At 55.8% G+C, this 21,763-nt stretch overlaps 7 protein-coding genes across 7 annotated transcripts; 2 read left to right on the top strand and 5 right to left on the bottom strand.

Annotated features, from left to right (window-relative positions):
* Positions 1-1,961: 1,961 nt before the first annotated feature.
* On the bottom strand, positions 1,962-3,954 carry QBC33DRAFT_189807 (putative periodic tryptophan protein 1 protein). Its single transcript, XM_060422512.1, has 2 exons — positions 3,591-3,954; positions 1,962-3,540 (listed from the first exon to the last, which is right to left on the bottom strand). The coding sequence occupies exons 1-2, from the start codon at positions 3,842-3,844 to the stop codon at positions 2,133-2,135; spliced, it is 1,662 nt and encodes a 553-aa protein (XP_060280800.1). The 5' UTR covers positions 3,845-3,954; the 3' UTR covers positions 1,962-2,132.
* A 1,519-nt stretch (positions 3,955-5,473) lies between these two features.
* QBC33DRAFT_572302 (uncharacterized protein) lies at positions 5,474-6,052 on the top strand (the record flags this gene model as incomplete). The annotated part of the gene is made up of 1 exon (XM_060430650.1): positions 5,474-6,052. One exon carries the CDS (start codon positions 5,474-5,476, stop codon positions 6,050-6,052), a length of 579 nt encoding a protein of 192 aa, XP_060280799.1.
* A 422-nt stretch (positions 6,053-6,474) lies between these two features.
* QBC33DRAFT_561616 (uncharacterized protein) lies at positions 6,475-6,768 on the bottom strand (the record flags this gene model as incomplete). Its single annotated transcript, XM_060430143.1, has 1 exon — positions 6,475-6,768. The coding sequence occupies one exon, from the start codon at positions 6,766-6,768 to the stop codon at positions 6,475-6,477; it is 294 nt and encodes a 97-aa protein (XP_060280798.1).
* A 3,656-nt stretch (positions 6,769-10,424) lies between these two features.
* Positions 10,425-13,676, top strand: QBC33DRAFT_189595 (P-loop containing nucleoside triphosphate hydrolase protein). Its single transcript, XM_060422510.1, has one exon. The coding sequence runs from the start codon at positions 10,510-10,512 to the stop codon at positions 13,537-13,539; it is 3,030 nt and encodes a 1,009-aa protein (XP_060280797.1). The 5' UTR covers positions 10,425-10,509; the 3' UTR covers positions 13,540-13,676.
* A 520-nt stretch (positions 13,677-14,196) lies between these two features.
* Positions 14,197-15,812, bottom strand: QBC33DRAFT_189606 (uncharacterized protein). The gene has a single exon (XM_060422511.1). The coding sequence runs from the start codon at positions 15,689-15,691 to the stop codon at positions 14,333-14,335; it is 1,359 nt and encodes a 452-aa protein (XP_060280796.1). The 5' UTR covers positions 15,692-15,812; the 3' UTR covers positions 14,197-14,332.
* A 1,482-nt stretch (positions 15,813-17,294) lies between these two features.
* Positions 17,295-18,990, bottom strand: QBC33DRAFT_546478 (1-phosphatidylinositol phosphodiesterase). Its single transcript, XM_060428668.1, has one exon. It carries the CDS (start codon positions 18,940-18,942, stop codon positions 17,428-17,430), a length of 1,515 nt encoding a protein of 504 aa, XP_060280795.1. The 5' UTR covers positions 18,943-18,990; the 3' UTR covers positions 17,295-17,427.
* A 760-nt stretch (positions 18,991-19,750) lies between these two features.
* Positions 19,751-21,262, bottom strand: QBC33DRAFT_189441 (uncharacterized protein). Its single transcript, XM_060422508.1, has one exon. It carries the CDS (start codon positions 20,937-20,939, stop codon positions 19,911-19,913), a length of 1,029 nt encoding a protein of 342 aa, XP_060280794.1. The 5' UTR covers positions 20,940-21,262; the 3' UTR covers positions 19,751-19,910.
* Positions 21,263-21,763: the final 501 nt, after the last annotated feature.

The following is a 21,763-nucleotide window of genomic DNA, read 5'->3' as shown; positions in this document are numbered from 1 at the left end:
GGATGTGAAGGAGAGATGTTTTGGTGAAATGGGGGTCACTCTCGACTGAGTTTGATGTCTCTCTCGATAGTGACGACTGACAAGAATGGAAGGTGGTGGAAATGAAGGTGGGATTTTGAAGTTCGAGCCTGCGACAAGTAGGTAGATACCCAGGGGTCAATGATGAGAAGAAGCGTCAAAGGAGAGTTGACGATGGACAGTGAAGAGGAGAGCTCAAAAGCATGTGTGGCTGCCCGGGGAGTAGACAAAATAAAAGTGACGGGGAAGGTGAAGACGGGATGGGGTGTGGGATCAGGGATGGGCAAGGGGACCCGGGTGGGGATGGAAATCGACGAGTACCTGGACTAGCCCTTCTGGGGTAGGCATGGAGCTGAAGCTCCATGCTTGTTTAGGTAGACTCGAAAGTACCACATAACCCATTGCCATATCACGCTTAGCTACTGCGGTGAAAGTGCCTTAACTTCAGGTTCCTCCTGCTCCATCGTCCGATGATGAGCATACGCAGTACATTGTCGGTTTGTGCAAACCTTGCATAGGTACCTGAAGATCAAGCGTGAAATCGGAGGAGTGCCACGGCCCACGGATGGGCATATGGCTTAACTTGGCCTTAGCATAACAACAACAATCCCTGCTCACATCCTGTGGGTCGCCCCATTTGCATTCAATCCTCCCATTGGCGGCCATCATCTTCGGCAAGGGGAGCCTGTCAAATGATCCAGGCAAAAAGGGTTTTCTATGTGCCCACTTTCGGTCCCACCACCGCACTCTCCACCTGACCCATCGCGGGTTTTGGCCCGGTACGGAATTACACCACGATCTGTAAATTCGGCTCTGCTCTTCCAAACTCTGTCGTGCAATGGTCAGATCTAGACCCGATCATGACTGTCGACCGACAGATTTACCGTCTGGCTGCATGTGGATGCGCTGATGGGTCGGTGACGTTAGAAGCAGCTGCTTGTAACCGACGACCAACAAGATTCTACATGAGGCACCGCCAGCGCTTCTTTGTATGTACTTCACTTCCACATACATATGTGGTGTGACCCTGATACTTAGGCATGTCCAATTCAGCAGATAGGTAGCTTTCAGGCCGACTTCATACGTGGACCATCATCTGAGGAACACACATCTGCCTTTAAACTGGCAGTAATCAGTAATCAATAATCAGAGGAATCAATACAACAATCAATGCCCAAAAATGCGTTTCCTTAAGATACAGCGTTATTTCTCTCATGTTCGCCACATACCACGTAAGGGAGAGACCACGGGCCCATAAAAAGGATCTGCAATGAAACGCAGCCTGCTCAGGGCGGGTGGGAACAGGCTCCTATTGGCCCAGTGTTCTTCCATTCCCCCTTTTCCCAGTTGGGGCTTGCTGAGCCCGCCAGGGGCTCTCGTTTCAGATTTTAGCCGCTCTTCTTGAGAAAGACCAACTAACTTCACTCATTCTATGTAAGGATTGCCCCCCAGCTGTTCGCGCATGTGCTGCAAGGGCGCATGCTTATCATCGACAGGAACCCACTTGGGTCGAATGGATGACTGGGTGAGTTCTGCGAAAATATCGGAGGCCGCTGATGGCAGAGACGGACGACTTCCAAGGCCATCTATCAAAAAGCCTTCTTTGCTTGCTTATGGGCATGGATGATCGGAGTCAGCATCGCATCTATGCCAGTCCATGCAATGCAGTCCCCGCCCGTGTACACAGACCTCGCCGTTCGTCCGTTTACCGCAGCATGGAAACTTCCATCGGTGGTCGCCCCGTCGATCTTAGCGTCTCAACGGTTAATTAACCGCTCGGCGCCGCATGAACGAGGTTCTGCCGCAACCTTCCGAAGCCCGGGAATGGAAATCTAGATTAAATTCTCGGAGGCTTGCCCGACATCCTTACTGTGTAAAAGCGTAGTCCTATTCGGCTTTTTATAACGGGCACCCGTCCCCGTCCCCTACTCCTTGGCTCAGGGCCGTATGGATGAAGCCCAAGCCTGTGATGGTACAGCTACACAGGCCAATGCCGACGTCATCACCTAGTGTGCAAATCTTTGTAGTTCTTTGCCAGATGTTCAAATGTTCTTCTGTTAGAAAACCTCCATCCAGGCAGTACTGCTAGATGTCCACTCCCTCGTCTTCTATTCTCAGGCATCGTCCATCGACTCATCTTCTTGGTCCACAGCTGCCCCGTTGTCATCCTCATCATCGTCCTCATCCTCCCCTTCCGAGCTGCTGCTGTCCTCGTCATTGTCAATCCCCACCAGCCTGTCCTCCACCGCTCCATCCCCAGCGCTGACGGCCCCGCTGGGGAGCTTTTGCGCAAATGCATTGCGGACGGCGGCGTTGGTGCTCGTGTCCCACACAGTCATAGTGCCCTTGCTGCCCCCGACCGCCAGTCTGAAGGCGACCTCCGCATCTGGCGCGAAGGTGGCGCTGAAGACCTTGCCAACGTCGAAGTCGCGCGAGACGACCATTGACGGGCCCGTGGGGCCGATGTTCCACAGCTTGACGGTCTTGTCTGTCGACCCGGTCGCCATGAAGCCCGGGATGACCGAGTTGAGATCGAAGGACGAGACGGACTCGTCGTGCGCATGAAGCTTCCACACCGACTTGCTGCTCGCGGGATCGGTCGACGCGGTGCGGATGTCGTAGTAGTGAATGAGTCCGTTCTCGGTAGACACGAAGAAGTAGTTGGGGTCGTGCGGGTCCCACCGCACGTTCTCCACGTCGCTCTCGACACCTACTCTTGTGGGCTGGGCATCTGGCGCCCGCATGTCGGCCGCTGCAACGGTGCGGTCGTAGCTGCCGCTTAGAAGCACCGTCGACTCGACCGCATGCCATGCGAGAGAGCAGACCTTGTCGGTATGGTACGTGTATGACTTGGCGCACTTGGTCGTGTGCAGATCCCAGAGCTTGACCGTCTTGTCCGCCGACGCCGATGCCAGGAGATTTCGGTGTTTCCTATTAGCGGCCAGGGAGAGCACTGCGTCGACATGGTACTCGTCGTTTGCCTTCTTCGACTTCTTCTTCTTCTTTTTCTTCTTGTCCTCGTCCGCATTGCCTCCTTGGCCCAGAATGGCATTCGGGTACATGCAGTCGACCGTGTCCAAGTCCCAGATCTCGATGTCCGGGTCGAAACTTCCGATGGCCACGAAATTTGCTATCGAGTCCTTTCCGTACCCCGGCTTTTCTCCTACTGGTATGTTCAGCCATTCGACGCAGAGAGGTATCGCGGGGAGCATAATGTCGTGGTGGACATAGAGATTGTCGGCTTCATCTTCGTAGACGTAGACCTCGAGATGCGCCAATTCGTCCTCGATCTTGGCCGCCAGCAGAAGATTGTCCGTCGCCAATATTTGCAAGTCCTCGCGATCTTCGTCCTCCTCCTCCCCCTGCAAGGTAATGTACGGGTCATCCTTATTTGACTCGTAGTATGCCAATGACTTGACGTTCCCAAACATGGCCATCTCTTGGCCTTCGACACCTTCCTCGTCATCATCGTCATAGTGTTCGAGATCGTACTCCTTCAAGTCGTCGTCATCAACAGAAATTCTACCACCGGTCAGCAGATGACAGCAGCTTTGCAAATGGCAAGCACGAACTTGTTCTTCTTTGCCTTCTTGCCCTTTTTCCGTTTTGTTTCAGTCGGCGCTGATCCGCCCTCCTCCTGGGCCTCTTCCTTGGCCCCCTCCTGTGCTTCCTCCTGGGCCTCTTCTAGGTCCTCCTTGGCATCGTCAAGCTGGAGCTTCGCCAATTTGGCGATACGCTCAAACTCTTCCTCGTCGAAAGTGTACTTTGTCGGGAAGGGCGCCGCAAAGCCACGCGGCACCCACGCGGTTGTCGTGATCATAGACATGGCTGAAGCACTCAGTGAAAGGTACGTCTAAAATGCCCTTTTCTCGGTGTATGCTAGCTAGCTGCCCATCCTCTTGTGCATCACGAAAAATTCCACCAAAAGTACGGATGACTGTTTTTCTGCCAAGCAGAACCGCCAAAATTTTAAAGGCGGTGAGCTGATTCTTTTGGTGGGGGTTTGGGCTGCCGGCGGGGTATATGTATGTACTGCGGTAGGTATGTATGTACGCCTCAAAGTCAGCCCACACGTTACGGTGGGCGACACAGCTCCAATTGCTGCTCATGAGAAGGAGGCGTTTTCCAGTCTTTGCGATAATTGGCTTGATGGCATCGCCACTGTGCGTCGTTTTTCGAGTTTCTAATTTTCTTTTTTCTGACCTCAATTGTTGCGAGTCTTCCCCTTAAGTTCGACACCTATCATCATGTATTAGCTCTCTTTCATGGTTGAGTGCCGTTCCCATGTTATTACCGCTCATTGTTTAAGTGTGAGTCATATTTACGATATGTTGATCAAGGAGTTTGGGTGATTTTGGAGGATTTTCTGGTGTGTGTTGGGAGGAGTCAGAGGGAGGAAGGGACAACGAAGAGGGTAATTATGGCACCAGATTCTTGCAAGTGTCTCGACGTCTCGGCTATCAGCCAAACCCCCTTAGCTGTTGGGCGGGAAGGAGTTATCGTGTAATCTTATATTATTCAAGGAGCTACCTACCTAGTCAGTAGTCCTGGGCATGAGATTCTTGTGTCCTCAAGTATCACTACCATAACCCAACAACGGGCTACCTACCTCCATAGTCAACCCCGACACCTTTTTCTGACCAAGTTTGTATTAATCGTAGAACTTGAGCAGCTTGCTGCTTTAACCTGAGTAGACGGTAAGGCGCAGTGAGCACCACAGCCGGGTGAGTTCAAGGATGCGACCTGTTTTCGGCCCCCGGTTACAGTTGCTATAAGGACCAAATTTGGCTAACATTGTACACCTAGCTTGGATTGGAGAGCAATTGCATGTGTCAAATAGACTTCTACCTAGGTAGTCTAGAACCTACTCTTGCTTTTTGTTAACAAGAGAATTATTGTCAAAATGATAAGCCTGCCTTAGGCGACTCATAAATATGGCCGAATAAAAGGCAAAGGCATGAAGATAGAGCAAGGGAAAGAAGGTAGAGATACACTGTTATAACCTAGGGTGTTGATGCTATCAGAGTGGCAAAGGATACTATTTTGATATTGATTTGCTGATGTGTTGAATGCTGCCTAGAAAAGTGCTTAAGCAGAGTCAGTGTTAGGGAAGGTTAGTTAACTTTCAGTGTAGTAGAACGAAAAGCCAAGAAAGCCAAGTCTCAATCCTATCTACCAAGAACCTTACCATCCGTTTTAAGTCTTATTTTCCCGCGGTACATGGCGATCCTGGTGGAATCTTTCAAAGATTTCCTCTTCTATCTATCTGAGCTATACCCAGGTCACGCAGGTGCACCCCTGAGCTGAAACGAGGGATGCCTACACCGGTCAACGCCACCGACGGTAGACGGCTGCGGATGTGCGTCACTGGGGCCACTGGTTACATCGGCAAAGTTATCACGTAGATGGCCTTGTCCGCAGGCTACAACGTCTATGGGATTATCCCGATCCGGGGATGGCGATGCGGCACTACAGGCTTTGGGGGCGACGGCGGTGTGGGGAGAGTTTCACTTCTCTCGAGACACTGCGCGAGCAAAGCGCCAATGCCGACGTTGTCGTGCATCTCACGCGTATCCACGACCCTACGGCAGAGACGAAAGAGGTGCTGCGCATTGAGGCCGCAGCGCTAGACGCGATCGGCGATGGCCTCCAGGAAAGTGGCAAACCTCTCCTCGTGACGTCTGGAACAGGGCCAGCCGAGCCGGATCCGGCGGGCGGGGAGACAGCGGAAGATGCACCGGTCGCACAGGGAGCAAACCCTCTGCTCAAGGGCATTCGCTCTGAGTACCACGTGTTGGGCCTCGGCGAGAGAGATATCAGAGTCAGCATAATCCGGCTGCCACCCTACGTCTACGGTCGCGGCGGTGGTGGTGGCCCTATTACCGTCTTGTTGCGAATGGCTGCTACGGCTGGCGAATCAATTTACATTGGTGACGAGGCTCTGCGCACTTCTGTCGTGGGTTCCGGCGCATCGTCTTTTTCTGTACTGGCAGGACAGACTCTACGTGCTGCATGTAACCTCAATACGTGTTGATAGCAAAGGAACATTGAATTTCCACACCACAGTGGAGTCTCTCGAAGTTGGCCAACTTGGTCGAGGGTCCCGGGTCATCGTGACAGGCAGTGGGAATGATGTAGGTGTTGACTTCTAGTTAGGGGATAAACACTATTGGATGCCAAGGTCCTTGGGTAGGGGTGACATGTGTGATATGCATGTTTACAATGGAAACAGAAGAGTCCATGCCAGGAACCGTGACCGTCCAAGTGTACAAGGGCAGCTTCATGATCAACCCATCGCCTCGCACTCAGTTTTGTCCTTCTCTCATGTCCTTGTCATCGCGCGTCCCAACCTGCCATGCCTTCGATCCGCGCCGCCAGTGAGCCGAGCCATTGTCTGCTTCCGATGCTTCCGATGCTTCCGATGCTTCCCCCGTCTTCCAGTCGTTGCCAGAGAGATTAGCCCAAGAGGGCCTTGACCAGGATCTCTGGTTTGGCAACAAGAACGACCATAAAGAGGACAGTGGCAATCAGGAGGATGATTGCAAATGCCAGGGCCACGTAGTTGATCATGAGCTGGATGATATCTCGGTAGAAGTCTCGGATGGTGTCGAGGACCTCTCGGTAGAAGTCTCGGATGGTGTCGAGGATCTCTCGGTAGAAATCTCGGATGGTTCCGAGGACTTCTGGGGCGATATTGAGGATACCGTGCTCGGTTTCGCAGACCCTGAGGCCCATTTTGAGGTCATCCATTGCCGACTATGGAGGTGGTCCCTGTTTATCTGCGAGAGTGGGAAACGGTTAGCTAGGGCAAGGCAAAAAATCCCTGTTTCTTGGTCATCGACTTACCCTCTGAGTTGCGGGACTTCTCGGCTCCAGGACGGCCTTTGGCAGATGTGAGTGTTGGAAGAACCATTTTTGTTTCTGTTATTTTGGGCAAGTAATTGAATGGATTATGGCAGCGAGTCGTCTCGGTGATCCAGGCTAGCAGTTGCCGCAGCTATGCTCGCCGATCATGAGACGTTTGTTGTTGTTGTCGTGAGAAGGAAGGTGTTGGCTGCGTGCTCGGGAGACGGCGATTTTATCTAGCACAGGTGGTAAGCCACTTCACTTAGAACTACCTTGAGCCGGATTACATTCTACTTCACTTTGCTAGTCTAGTGTTGCTTGGCATGGCAGACTGGCATTTTCATACCGCCTACAAGTATGCTTGGTTGTGCTTGACAGTACATAGCCTAGAAGCTTACCAAGATTGACTCTCATGCGTCCAGGTTTGCCTTGGTACAGTGCTTTATTATCCCTATCCCCATCCCTTATCCCCTTTGCTTTATTAGGAAAGGCACCCCTTGTCTCTCACAGCCGTCCTCCTCACTACCTCCATCTTGCTGGAAGATGTTGGAGCGAATTTCGGGAGAACTTCCTGTCGGTCGACCAGGAACAGATTAAACAAGCTTACCAAGGTAGCTACGGCTAAACTGTGTTCTGCAACGCCGCCTCCCACCCAGTTCAAACCCCTCTCGACCGCGAATTCATCGCGGGGTTGGGAGGAGGATGAGGAGAGATGCCACGGATGGGTGCTAATTACTTGTCTCTGTCATTGGCTCTGCCAGGTGGGACGTTGGGCAAGAGGGGAAAGTATGAGGATAGGGCAAGAAGGGAGGCCACAGGGATCTTTACCAGAGATGCTCCGCGGTTGGAGTCTCGAGTGGTGGGACGAGATGTTAATGAGGACTGCTCCCCTGAGTGGGAGAGCGAAGGGCGTTGCTTTTGATGAGCCTCATGCTTGGCATGGATCCCCCCTCCTTGCCAGGGTGGGGAACAACGTGGGGGCAATGTGAGGACAAAGACTCGAGGCAAGTCCCCCCGCTCGACCCATACGACATTGTCGAACTCAGGTCGTACCAGTTCTTGTATTAATGCATAGGTGCCTAGAGGACCTGTCCATCTTTAGATCTGACGCCAACTTCTACCAACAATATACGTTGTAACAATTATGTGGATAATTGGAGTCTCCTTTTGTCTCACAATTGTTTGTAACTTCCGTCACCTCTGTGACGAAGGCGTCGCCAACCCCGGCTTGCCGGTTAGACCGGCGGATGTAGAGGGGGCTTGCAGGCGTAAATAAAGCTCCAGTGCAGCTTCCATTTCCGTGAAGCGCCCTCGCGATCCTCATCAACATCGTCCGTTTCAATCGGAACGTCCATCTAATTAATACGCCCGCCTCTTGCGGTTACAGAAGTGTGAGATTGTGACATAATTACGGGTAGAACCGAAGTGAAGAACTTTAGCCAAGTGCTACTGCTCTTGCCTTTTGCGTAGGAAATCGTGATGAGGAAAGCGTGCCTGTTTATTGAATCTAAGGTACCTTGTGGAAAGTGGAGGTTAGAGCCCGGGGCAGCTGCCCCGAAAGTCCTAAACAACCCCCCAAACGCCCTGCGCCTGCAAAGTCCAGAGGCAAAGTCTCATGCGCTGTCCTAGAATATTCTAGCAACCACAGACTTAGCTGTGATATTGTATCGCCATTGCCTAAAGAAGGGTTTTATCGCGCCATTTGTGCCTCCTTATTGATTCTCTCTCTCGGAGGAAAGAGTTTAGGGAGTAGTCAGAGACGTAAACGCCATTGCCTAAACAACACCTGCGGTTACCTCGACCACAAATGCCATTGAAAGTAAACAACGCTCCCTTTCCAGGCTCGGCCATCCTTCCTGCGCCTGAATCCCCGTCTGTAGCTTGTAGGAAGCAACCCTGCAATAACTTTAGCCTTTGGGAAGTGTCGAATAACTTCGGGGAATCCATACCTTTTTAAGCTCTCGCTCATTTCCTCGACCCAGTCCTCTTCTCCTCCATCTCCCCTCTTTGCTTCATTGATCATTGACTTTACCTGTCGTCCGTATCTATCTTGCCCCCGTTGCCGACTCTTGTCGACCTCGTGGTCTAGCTCTTGTTGCTATGCTCCCTGACTCTTATCGACCTCGTCCCCCGTCTCCCGTCGCGCTCGTCCTCTGGCTCTTGTGGAGCTCGCCCCCTGGCTCTCATAGCCGTCGTCTTCCGGCTTCTGTTGCCCCCCTCCGTCGACTAGCTCACCCTCTTCACTCATCTTCACCTCTTCCGTCCCTCTCGTCCGTTTGTTTTACGTCAGGACACATGGTCCTCGATCGCGCCCGGTTCACAGCCCGGGACCTTCGATCCAAGCGGTCAGCCCAGCCTCCGCTTCGCACTCTCTCGTGTATGGAGAGTGAGCCCGTGTGTCTTAGTAGCCATTTCTCTCGTCTGAGGTGCTTCTTCGCAGTGCGGATATCGGGACCGATCTCCAAAAAAAAAAGCCCGCCGTAGCCAACGTTCGAACTCTCTCTCGTGTCTGTCTCCTCCCTTATACCGCTCAACTTTGAGTGGCACTGGACCCCTTTCGTCTTTACGTGGCATTTGCCCCCTCGCCTTTTCGGATTACTTCCTGCCTCAGGGCTTCACATCCCGACACAACCGGCTGAGCGGTTTGCGGACACTTATGAGAACCTAGCTTTCATCATTGGCTGGGAAAAGGTGAGGACCCCCAATGATTGTTTTCTACGACTTTCGGAGCCCTGGGGCAATGATGAGGTTATGCATGTATGAGGGGGACACCCACAAGTCGTCGGCCTTTGGCTGACGCCTCTTTGATATATCCTGGACAGCCTCAGTTCCGATGTGGTCTGCGACCACTTGGCGTTCATCATCGGCCGCAAAAGGTGCGAACCCCAGAGCTTCGCCGCGCGTCGCAATTTACCGAGCTTCGGCTGACACCTCTCGTGTGCGTCATATGGTGCCAGGCTCCAGCACTGAGGCGAGCGTCACCACTAGTAACCGCTAGTGTCCGCACCGAGACGACTTCACCTCGGAAACGGAGTGGCCGTCGTGGGACCAGCTGCCTGGGGTGATTGCTTGGGTTTGCGTTGGGGGGTATGCTCTGGCAAGCCGAATGAGAAATGCCACTTAGCTTGTTCCATTGGGTAAAAGCGATCTGTGATGTTGATTTTTTCAGGGCTCAGCCAACAGTCCAAGGGCGTGTTATGTTTGGTTGACCACTGGCGACGGATGCGAATTTGGAATGAGAGTGAGTGAAGAAAAGAAGAAATTTTTTAAATTTGCAGTAACCTCGTCAACAATTTATGTCCACCTGCAGTTGACCGAGGAAAGAGACACGTGTAGGGAATTAGCTTTACTGCACTGCTACCAAGCATGATTCCGACCGTGGCGATGCCTCTTACACATAGACTTCGATGAGTTATAGTTTTAACAAGACTTGAATAAGGCGTTTGTCTTTATCTTATCGGCTTAGTGCGCCTACTGTACTGTGCCGTACCACAGGGCGCCACCGTACGCCACAGCAAATGCCACAGCCACACCTGGAACATTTTCTTAGTCCCAGCTCAGACACAGTCAAGGTCTTGATCAAGTCGAATAGCAATCACTCCTAAAGGTCGCCGCGAACCTGGCCCCTACCCCTACCGTATCACAATGGGTCGCAACCAGGAGGACGACCGTTCCAACAAGCGGCGCAAGCTGGACTTCAACCCCCTCCGCTCCGATGACCGATTCGGGGACCTCCCGTCTCGCTCCCACGGTCGCCCGCGAAACGGCAACGGGTCCTTCCCCGCTCGCGACTCCACGCCGCGGGCAGGCTCGAGGCACGCGGGCGGGTCGACGCCGCGGCAGACCGAGTTTGATGGGCAGGAGCCGGGAGTCACGGACCAGGCGGCCGTCAACGCGCTCGACCGGGACTGGTACGGCGGCGACGACGACCTGGGCGGGCACACGTTCGGCGACGACTCGCACAACCCGTTCGGCGACGGCAGCGGCTGGGCGGCGCAGGAGAGGGAGGCGGCCCTCGTCGAGAAGAAGGTGGCCCAGTTCTCCAAGGGGATGAGCGCCCGGCAGATACAGAAGCAGAAGGACGTCGATGCCTGGGAGACCAACCGGATGCTGACGTCGGGCGTGGCGCAGCGGAGGGACCTCGGGGAGGACTTTGAGGACGAGCAGGAGGGAACGAGGGTCCATCTGCTGGTCCACGACCTGAAGCCGCCCTTCCTGGACGGGAAAACCATCTTCACGAAGCAGCTGGACCCTGTGCCGGCGGTGAGGGACAACCAGAGCGACATGGCGGTGTTCAGCAGGAAGGGGAGCAGAGTGGTGAGGGAGCGAAGGCAGCAGAGGGAACGCCAGAAGCAGGCACATGAGGCCACGAACGTGGCCGGGACCGCCCTGGGGAACTTGATGGGGGTTAAGGAGGAGGACACCGATAGTGCCCTGCCCGTCGCCACAGAAGACGAGGTCACCAAGACGCAGCAAAACGGGAAAACCTCGTCGAACAAATTCAGCGACCATGTGCGGAAATCGGAGGGTGCGAGCGCCTTCAGCCAGAGCAGGACGCTGAAAGAGCAACGCGAGTATCTTCCGGCGTTTGCCGTCCGAGAGGACTTGCTCCGTGTCATCCGAGACAACCAGGTCGTCATTGTGGTGGGCGAGACCGGCTCGGGCAAGACAACGCAGCTCACCCAGTTCCTGTATGAGGACGGTTACGGGAAGCTTGGCATGATCGGATGCACACAGCCGAGGAGAGTCGCCGCAATGAGCGTCGCGAAGCGTGTTGCGGAGGAGATGGAAGTGAAGCTTGGAGGTACAGTCGGGTACGCCATTCGGTTCGAGGACTGCACGAGCAAGGAGACTGTGATCAAGTACATGACCGACGGTGTCCTGCTTCGGGAGTCGCTCAACGAGACCGATCTCGATCGGTACTCGTGCGTGATCATGGACGAGGCTCATGAGCGAGCCCTTAACACCGATGTTTTGATGGGCTTGTTCAAAAAGATCCTCCAGCGGCGCCGCGATCTCAAGCTGATCGTCACGTCGGCGACGATGAACTCCAAGAGGTTCTCCGACTTCTATGGCGGAGCGCCCGAGTTTATCATTCCTGGGAGAACCTTCCCAGTAGACGTCATGTTTCACCGTTCTCCCGTTGAAGATTATGTGGACCAAGCTGTGCAGCAAATCCTCAGCATCCACGTCTCCAAAGGCCAGGGGGACATTCTAGTCTTCATGACTGGCCAGGAGGACATTGAGGTTACTTGCGAGCTGGTCCAAGAGCGACTGAACGCGCTCAACGACCCCCCGAAGCTGAGCATCCTGCCCATCTACAGTCAGATGCCTGCGGATCTGCAGTCCAAGATCTTCGACCGAGCCGCGCCCGGCGTACGGAAATGCATCGTCGCCACCAACATTGCCGAGACCAGTCTGACAGTCGACGGCATCATGTACGTCGTGGACGCAGGCTATTCAAAGCTGAAGGTCTACAACCCCAAGATGGGCATGGACACGCTTCAGATCACGCCCATCTCACAGGCAAACGCCAATCAACGATCCGGGCGTGCGGGGAGGACTGGTCCTGGCCAAGCTTACCGTTTATTTACGGAGAAAGCGTACAACGACGAGCTCTATATCCAAACCATACCTGAAATCCAGAGGACTAATCTCAGCAATACTGTCCTCCTTCTAAAGTCCCTGGGAGTCAAGGATCTCCTCGACTTTGACTTCATGGATCCTCCGCCACAGGACGTAATCAGTACGTCCCTGTTCGATCTGTGGGCCCTGGGAGCTCTGGACAATCTCGGCGATCTTACCGAGCTGGGACGCAAGATGAACGCCTTCCCCATGGATCCCTCCCTGGCCAAGCTTCTCATCACGTCGGTAGAGTACGGGTGCAGCGAAGAGATGGTGACGATCGTCTCGATGCTCTCCGTCCCGAACGTCTTCTACCGCCCCAAGGAGCGCCAGGAGGAGTCGGACGCGGCCCGCGAAAAGTTCTTCGTGCCCGAGTCCGACCACCTTACCTACCTACACGTCTTCTCTCAGTGGAGGGCCAACGGCTACAGCGACGGCTGGTGCATACGCCACTTTCTCCATTCCAAGTCGCTACGCCGCGCAAAGGAGGTGCGCGACCAGCTGCTGGACATCATCAAGATGCAGAAAATGGCCATGATCAGCTGCGGGACGGACTGGGACACCATCCGGAAGTGCATCTGCTCGGGCTACTACCACCAGGCCGCCAAGGTGAAGGGCATCGGCGAGTACATCAACCTGCGGACGAGCGTGACGGTCCAGCTGCACCCCACCAGCGCGCTCTACGGCTCGGGCTTCCTGCCCGACTACGTCGTCTACCACGAGCTCATCCTGACGTCCAAGGAGTACATGTCCACCGTCACGGCCGTCGACCCGCACTGGCTGGCCGAGCTGGGTGGCGTCTTCTACTCCATCAAGGAGAAAGGCTACTCGGCCCGCGAGAAGAGGATCACCGAGACCGAGTTCAACAGGAAGATGGAGATCGAGGCCAAGATGGCAGAAGACAAGAGGAGGCACGAGGAGCGCATCCAGGCCGAGGAGGAACTCAAGTTGGTGAAGAAACCCGGGAAATTTAGTGCCAAGATCAACAAGACTGTCACTTCTGGCGAGGTGGTGAAGCCGGTCAGGAAGAGGGCAGGAAGAGGCTTCTAAGCCTTCAGGCCCCCGGGTTGCCTTGCCAGGCACAGATAGAGATCGTTCCACCCGCTTTAATTTGCCGGCTTCTTCCGTGTGCTCGTGCCCTCAAGAGAAGTTGGTCCCTCCCTAGCCATTGCATATACCATTTGAGGAGCGTGGCGTGGACGCCTTGCAAGTGGACCATCATATATTCCCCCTCAGTTTCGGATGGGCACACTTGAATTGCTGATATCTAAAAATTCTCAATACTCTTTTGACAATGGCTAATGGACCAGGTGATGGACCAGGTTATGTTAAAATGAGACCGCTGTATCTCCGCTGGGTTTGAGTTAAGATCCTGAGTCTGGCGCCCGTTCGTTGGGACGAGACTAAAATTCTGCCCTGCCCATCGCCGTCGTAGCATACTTGGTTGCTGGGATTATGGTTGGAATGCTGGCAAAATGAGTTACAGATAACCAATGTAGGTTTCCCAGGTGGATCTGGGAGTGGTGTGGCATCAAATAACCACCTGTTGGACGTATGACAATAAGACAACATGTGTTATGCTTTGCCTTGCTTCTGCCACACAGAAAGTCGAACCACTGCACAAGTTCCGATTTAATTGACAGAAAGAAAATGAATTCGTCCAGTCGGAGCATGATGGCCCTCTCAGCTTGAAGTATGCGTAATGTACAAAAGAGTGTGGTATTCCTCCATCCATGCCATGTTAAACCCATACCTAGTTACAAACACGATTCCTTGGTCAATTTCCGAACTCGCAATGTTACGCCGGCGCAGCAAAACCAAGTTCCATGTACGCTGGACCCTCTCAGAATCGACCACGGCTACGGTCGCATTCTTCCAGGAACCGGTAGATCCCTTCCAACCCCTCAAACTCCTCCGAACAGTGCTGGCCCGAGCCAGAGAAGACCGGAGGCGACATGCTCTCGTAACCTTCGGGTTCGGGCGATGACAGCCAGGGGTTCTCCTCGTACTCATCCAGGAAATCGGCATCGTCGACGAGGGAGGACAGCTCCGAGCCCTCCTGCGACCTCAGCGATCCGCCGGGCGACGTGAGGGCGGTCTCGGGCGCAAAGGGGAAGCGGAGCGCGACCCCGACCCCCGCGCTCGCGGCGAAGCCCGGATCCTCGCCGACCAGCCCCCGCTGGACGCCGACGTCGTCGCACAGCCGCTCGGCCGTGGCGGCGTCCACGCCGGGGAAGCGGACGCGCAGCGCGGCGCCGCCCCGCTCCAGCGTCACGGGCAGGTCGCCGAGCTGGGCCAGCCTCTTCAGGTCCGTCATCACGGCCGCGAGGTCCTTGAGCGCCCTCGCAAAGTCCACCGATAAGACATCCAGGAAACCCTCGGTGTGCAGCGTCGCAGCGCCAGCCTCGGCCTTGAGGCAAGCCACGGCCGCCTCCTCGCCGACTCCTCTGAACGGGAACGCCGCGGCCAGCGGGCTCAGCGCCGTGATGGTGGGCGCAGTGCGGAACTCGACGTAGGCGCCCGGGGCGCGGCCGTAGGCGCCCCGCGCGACACCCTCAGCCAGGCGGGCCTCGGCCTCCTTCACGGCGACGCCGACGGCGCGGTAGCGCGGCCGGCCGTCGGGGCCGACGCCGTCGAGGCGCGCGCGCTGGCCCGTCAGCCAGAAGGCGCGCATCGCCTGGCTCACGCTCTGCACCACCTGCGCCGGCGCCGCCGGCGTGTGGCTGAAGTAGCGGGCCCCGCCCGCGCGGCCCGCGCCGGGGGACGCGTACCCGCCGGCGGTCCGGGGGAGGGTGCCGCCCGTCAGGTTGGGGCGGAGGGTGGATGCGAAGGGGGCGCGGCCGGTGAGCTGGGCGACGGTGCGGGAGGTGTTGGAGATGGGGAACTTGGATCGGACGAAGCGCGGGGTGCCGTGGGAAGGTCCGGCGGTGCTGAGGTAGCGGCGGACGGCGGCGTGAAGATTGTTGGTGTAGGAGGTGGTCGAGTACCACTTGCCGCGCTTCTGCTGGCGGAGGAGGGCGGCGGGATGGACGGGCTGGCGGCCGGCGCCGGGGGCCGACCGGACGGCGACGGGCTGTAGTTCGGAGGCTAGAGGACGTGATGCTTCCGCAAGCCTGGTCCGCACCACCTTGCTCGTGGCGAGAACCGCCTTGCGGAGCACGCGAAGGGCTGCGGGGGCCCAGATGCCTCCCGCGGGAGACATTTTGCGTGCCTGATTTGGATTATTTGGAGGTAAGCCTCACTTCTGCAACCTTATGCCGCAAGTCGTTTAGCTGAGATGCATTATGAGAGAGGAGTCGAGGAAGAGGAGGTCGGGAGGGGCGGGATTCTGGTATAAGGCTCACTGGGGTCGCCACACCGGAAGATACCGTAACCCCGCACAGCCACAATTCGGTGAGGTCCGTGCACCAGGGTCCCACCTTCAAGTACTCTTTTTTTTTCAAGCTCATTCAATTTTTCTTTCCGTCCTTCCTCATCCTGCTTGACGATTCCCCTCGAGCAATTTTCTCTCCCCAAGAGGACCAGCGACCTGAGCATCATACTGCTCGATTGACAAGGTAAGGATCTCTCTCTATACCCCAATTGCCTTCCTTCCCGCGGTGATGACCAAAAACAAATGAACAATCCAAATCTTACCAACACCATGGGGACTTGAATCATGCTGAGCAAAGCAAAGCCCACCACAGCTTCTGCATTCAGAATAGCAGCTTGGACTGAGCTAACGTTTTGCATCCAGTGTCACGGCAGCTCGCCTACCCATTGACGACCAGCTTCTATGCTATTATGATCTAAAAGGTTCGTCGGTTTCCTCACTTGCTCATATCGCCCAACCCCCATTTCCGTGATGATCAAAACGACAAAATAGGGAATTCCTCATTCTTAATATACTATGTGGACACACTTGTTTCAGCCTTATCTGATTTCTACCCTTCAATTTGACCAGACTTCACCTTGTGTCTAGCTTCTGTGTTGCTAACACCTTGCCTGGTATTAGGTATTAGGTATTTCGACTTCATTTTTTCTACTCAGTTCCGTCCTGGCATCATGACGAAAGTTTGAACGAACGGGCGGACATAACGAAGCCTCCTCGGCTCCTCTCAAACAAAACAGGGCTGTACACCTTGTGAGGGGATGCCAGGAGAAATTCTTGTTGAGATGTCGTCAGCTGATATTGCCGAGGATGACCTGATTTATTCAACTCCTGTGTGTTGAATACCCTTGGCTGACTCGTTGATGTCAGGTAATATCCATTGCTCGTCTCGGTCTCTGTTCTCTCTATCCTGATGAGGTGATATTCACACTGTTTGATCTTGCCTTTTGGCTTGACATGAACACATTAAACAAATTCTGATTTAATGAGGTGAGTTACCCACTCGATACTGGTTCCCTGCAGGATGAAGCTAACTGAAGTCATAGACTCAACTACTTTCCTTGGGACTACCATCGCTGTCGTGGCAGAATAGCTGGGAATCGAGCTGACCGTGGTATTCTCCTGGATAGGTAAATTGCTTTTTCTGGGCGGTTTCTCGTCACAGTCGTAGTTGGTACGTACTATTTTTTGTTAATTCCCTTCCTGCCTCTCGGATGATTTCAATCTTATGCTTTTTAACTCTGAGTTCATCGTGACGAGACATTCCATTCACCTTGGAGAACTGATGAGGTCTACTCGAATCATTTTTGTCTGCCATTCTATGTGGGAGAATCAAGCTGACTCGATTTGCGTCTAGGTGTGCCGTAGTTGGATTAGCTGGCTTGGGGAATGGACGTTCCGACGATTTCAGGTTACGAAGTTGAAGCGGTTCCGTATGTAGTGCATGATCTCAAATTAAATACCTGGATATCTATTTTTGTGCTTCCTTCCCTTGTGTCCAAGGACTTGTAATATGCATGATCTGTCCCACGTATGTGCCAGCCGGCCACCGGGTGCACCGAATTTCCCTACTTCTTCAGCTGCAACCTGGCGTTCCAGCCCACAATGCACCTAATCAGGTCCCAGTCGCCATTGTTGCCGACCCAGTCTGTGATGACGATGCCCGTTGCGCCGTCGCCGACCTTCAGCTTGTTGGGCCCCTTCTCCGGCTCGCCGTGGCGCATGCACAGGTACTCGATGACGGCCGGGTTGACCTTTGCGGCGATCCTGTCGGGCCAGCAGCTGGCGTTGAAGAAGTTGCTCGCGCTGAGGAAGTTGACAAACAGCGGCGGCGACGGCTTGTCCTTGCTCTGCTGCTGCAGGGCGGCCGGGTCGAGGCGCTGCTCGGCGGCGCGCTCGAGCTGCCTGCGCGACAGCTCGATCTTCTTCTCGATGTTGGTGCTCTGGTCGACCTCGTAGAAGTCCTGCACCCGGAAGTGCCCGCTCCCCGTGGGCGCGTCCTCGCAGTTGTCGGGCCACGACGACCCGTCGACGCCCCAGCCGCGCCCGCCGTGCACGCTCTTCCGCACCCCGTCGTCGAGCCCGAACCGCCGCACCAGCACGATGCGGCCGCGCGCCTCGCCCAGCGTCGGGATCCGCGGCTCCGTGAACCACCGCTTGCCCCCCTCGTCGCCGATGTACCGCGGCCCCGAGAGGTGGCGCGACAGGTCGCCGTCGGTGCCCTTGCCCGTGCCCTCGCGCTTGAGGCTCATCAGCAGCACCTCGGACGGGTTCTTGTCCAGGAAGTCGTAGACGTGGGCCAGCAGGTGGGTCAGGTACTTGGATCCCGTCAGGCTGATGGGGAAGGCGCTGTGCACGAGGGTCAGGTCGTCGTCGGCGCCCGGGTTGGCGCTGACGCGGATGTCCAGGAATCGCACGCCGTTGTCGAGCTGCTCGCGCACGTCCACGGCCTGGCAGCGAACCGACGGCAGGGCCACGTGGCAGGTCGGGCTGTTGTGCGTACCGGGGATGCTCAGCATGCTGAGAGGGGTCTTGTCGGGCAGCTCCCGCATCCACCGCGACAGGTTGGCGCTGCTGTAGATGGCAAGGAACCCGCCCGAGGGCACGTACACGGTCGTGAACTCGTGCTCGGCATCGCCGCCCTGCCGCATCACGACGCTGCGAGACGTCGGCCCCGGGGCGTCCACGACGTAGCGGTGGCCCGGCCGGCCCTTCTCCTCAAAGGTCAGGCGCAGGACCTCGCGCCCCGGGTCGGCGGCCCGGATGTCGGTCGCCCGGGTGGCGAAGGGCTCGATGGCCACGCCCGAGACCTCCTTGGTCTCCCTGGGCTTGCCCTCGCGGGGCACGACGCAGGCGGTCGCCGCCGGAGACTGGGCGGTCCCGTTGAACAGGCCCGTGATGGCCGACGTGATGTTAGCGGCCATGCCGCCCTCCTTAGGCACCGGCTCGCCCTCGAAGCGCTCGACGAGCTTCAGCTCGAGGGGCGTGACGGTGATGTTGCGGATGGTGAGCGACGCCATTTTTTGGTTTGGGCGGTTCTTCTGCCTTGCTCGTGATTTTGATTTGGAGAGCGAGTGTCCCATATATGTGGGCTGGGGAGGGGGGTGCGGGCGATCGATCTGCGATCGTCGGGCTCCCCTAGTGTAAAATGTGATGTAGGTATTCCCTCAGCCGGGGGATCGGGGCAGTGCGATGCTCACTGCATACGGTCTAATGCGAGCGAGGTTCTTGGCGGCAATACAGCAGGGAAGCAGTAGACGGCTATCGCCGATTGGCCTACACTGTAGGTCCTATCTCCCTAAACCAGCTGAAAGGGGGCAGAGGTTAGGCCTGTTTGCCCTGTTCTGCGTAATGGGCGGGGTGGTTAGTGGAGACTTTGTGGATCGACAAGATCGACAACAAACTTGGGACATCCGAAATGCTGGGATGATGCTTCCCGTTCCCTTGGCTTCGGAACCCCGAATCCTTTGAAGAAGCGTGTGAAAACCCGTAATAAAATTGCCGCCAGTCCTAAGAACCTCCCATAGTATCTGAGATCGGGGCGCTCAACAGTAAGATGGTGCAACAGCAAAATACGCTGGGCAATTCAACAGCCCATTTCTCCAGGTTGGAAGCTGAATCTTCGAAACTTTCGACTCTCACACCGGCTTTGATTTGACAATGCCAGCCGAGCACCAGCATTTCTCACAATAAGTCAGGGTCAATACAGGCCAGTCGTGTTCACGTGTATCATCATAAATCAATCTAATAAAAGGCTAGAGCCTGTAAGATAACCTATTTCTTGGTGATCCCCTGGGACCCCTATCTTCGTCAATCCACGAATCCATCATCCGTGCAGCCCGTACCGATTTCCTCGATTCCTTCTCAAAGCAACGAGCTAAAACCAGCCCCGGAAACTCAAGGAACAGGCAAGGGTTCCAATAAAAGCAGTATTGGCATATCCCCTTCAACCGACCGTGACTCCGAGATACCTTGTAATCCGACCATACGTTCCATGCCTCCCAATGACCAAAGAAAGGCGTTCGATCGATATGGTGCAGTGGGGAGCCATTCAGATGCTGCATGCCCTCATCCGGCCCCAGAATTCCACTCGGCCGACATGGCCGTCATCGCTAGCCCCCGCCTCGGGGGTTGTCCCGTTTCTAGCTCTATTTCGAGCTCCGATCTCACGCGTTGCCGCCGCCGCCGCTGCAGTTGCAGTTGCACCAACAGGAGCGGGTGCCGGAGCCGTGTTGTGGGCGTTGCCAGACACGTCCGATAGTCCCGGAGCATAGTCACCAGGACCCCCGACACCACTCGGCACGCGCGACGACCCGGGCATGGGTATCGATCCGATATCCGGCACGACGGAGCCGCTGGGGACCCTCGAGGACGCGGGTGTGTGTGCGGCAGACCCGCCAGCCTCGGCCCTCCTGGTGGCGGCGGCCTCGGCCTTCATGCGCAAGATGTCGCGCACGACGTCCTCGCGGCCGACGACGTTCCCGGCGCCGTTGATGTCGAGGCCGGCGTCGACCTCGATGCGCAGGGGCCGCGGGTGCCCGTCCTCGTCGATCATGGGGATGCCCACGCCGCCGCTGGCCTCGCGCATGCCGGCCACGACGGCCTGCGCGATGCGCGCGCACGTGTCGGCGGGAGAGGCCGCCAGCGTCACCACGTTGCTGTTGGACGAGATGCGTATCCCCGCGTTGATGCGGATCGTGATCGGGGACTTGAGGTCCTCGCACTCCGAGTGGTCGTCGTCCCAGGGGTCGTCGGCGGGCTCGTGCGCTTGCTGCACCGCCGCCGCCGCCGCGGCGTCCCCGGCCCCGGATCGGTTGGCGGCGTCGCTGGCCGAGATGCCGGCGAGGTGGGCGAGCGCGCTCGGCAATGGGTTGGGAGGTGGCGCGGCTGGTTCGGGGCGGGAAACCGCCGAGAGGGTTAGCTCCGGGTTGTTGTTGAAGAGCCGGCCCAGGCGTGCGAGCAGCACCGCCCCTGCCGGCGGGACGTACGCCGGCGGGGGTTCTGAGGGCGAGCTCAGCTCCTCCTTAGGGAGTTGATGCCGGCCCTGGTGCTCTCGCGGCTGCCGTGGGGGTTCGGCCATTGTGGGTGGGTGTGGTGGTGTGGTTTCTAAGCTCGTGAAGCAGGGGTGTTACTGCCTGTGACGAAGAACTGAACCTGTTTGCGAAGCTGATGTTGCTCCTGAAGAAGATCTGATGCTCTGCAGCACTGGCACCCGGCGGAGTTGTTTAATCAGGATTTACGAGACCGGCGTCTCAGATTTCGTGATTTGGCGTGGGTTCCAAACCAAAGATCTGAGAGGGACGAAAGATGAAATGAGGATGAAATGAAAAACCTCTAGGAAAGTACGAGAAAGATAGAGTTGTCGTGAAATGGAGGAGGGGGGATGAGATCAGAGCAATGGGAGGAATTGTACCCCTATTTATATGCCTCAGCAGACCGAAATGCTTTACCGTTTGCCTGCTTGCTTAATGTTTGGATGAGAATGAGCTGGGTCCTTATTGATGCAGGATGCCTTCCTATTCTTCTATTCTTGTGGTCGAGGACAATAAGAGCAGCATAGGGAATCTCGGTCCGTCTGATTGCACTTGCCATCTCTCGAGCCAATAAGAACCTGTAGCATAAAACAAGAGAATCACAGAATAAATATCTGTGGAGGTGGTGGAGCAGTGAATCAGTATGTCTCCTATTGTCCTTGACCAGTGACTCTGCCATTCCTATTGTCTCCATGGTCTTTTCTATTGTCGTCTCTTTTGGGTTCTATTGTGAAGGGGAAATGAATAAAGAGGGTGTGGTTAAAAGTGGGGCTAGGCTCAGCGCCTTACCTGATCTGGGCCTGAATAAGCTCCAGTTTCCGACCGTGCGCAAAGCTTGGATATACCTAGCTATTTGGCTATGTAGATGTCA

This window comes from Phialemonium atrogriseum, assembly GCF_030411735.1.
Source record: "Phialemonium atrogriseum strain 8032-3 unplaced genomic scaffold QBC33scaffold_23, whole genome shotgun sequence".
NCBI lineage: Eukaryota > Fungi > Ascomycota > Sordariomycetes > Cephalothecales > Cephalothecaceae > Phialemonium > Phialemonium atrogriseum.
The sequence above is the reverse complement of the archived record's forward strand: the minus strand, read 5'-3'. Positions and strand labels throughout refer to the sequence as shown.

Coding starts and splice junctions, on each gene's coding strand:
- QBC33DRAFT_189807 (XM_060422512.1), bottom strand. CDS start 3,844: ATGTCTATGATCACGACAACCGCGTGGGTGCCGCGTGGCTTTGCGGCG. Junction 3,541..3,590: donor AAGAAGGCAAAGAAGAACAA/GTTCGTGCTTGC, acceptor GACCGGTGGTAG/AATTTCTGTTGATGACGACG.
- QBC33DRAFT_546478 (XM_060428668.1), bottom strand. CDS start 18,942: ATGGGACACTCGCTCTCCAAATCAAAATCACGAGCAAGGCAGAAGAAC.
- QBC33DRAFT_189595 (XM_060422510.1), top strand. CDS start 10,510: ATGGGTCGCAACCAGGAGGACGACCGTTCCAACAAGCGGCGCAAGCTG.
- QBC33DRAFT_189606 (XM_060422511.1), bottom strand. CDS start 15,691: ATGTCTCCCGCGGGAGGCATCTGGGCCCCCGCAGCCCTTCGCGTGCTC.
- QBC33DRAFT_189441 (XM_060422508.1), bottom strand. CDS start 20,939: ATGGCCGAACCCCCACGGCAGCCGCGAGAGCACCAGGGCCGGCATCAA.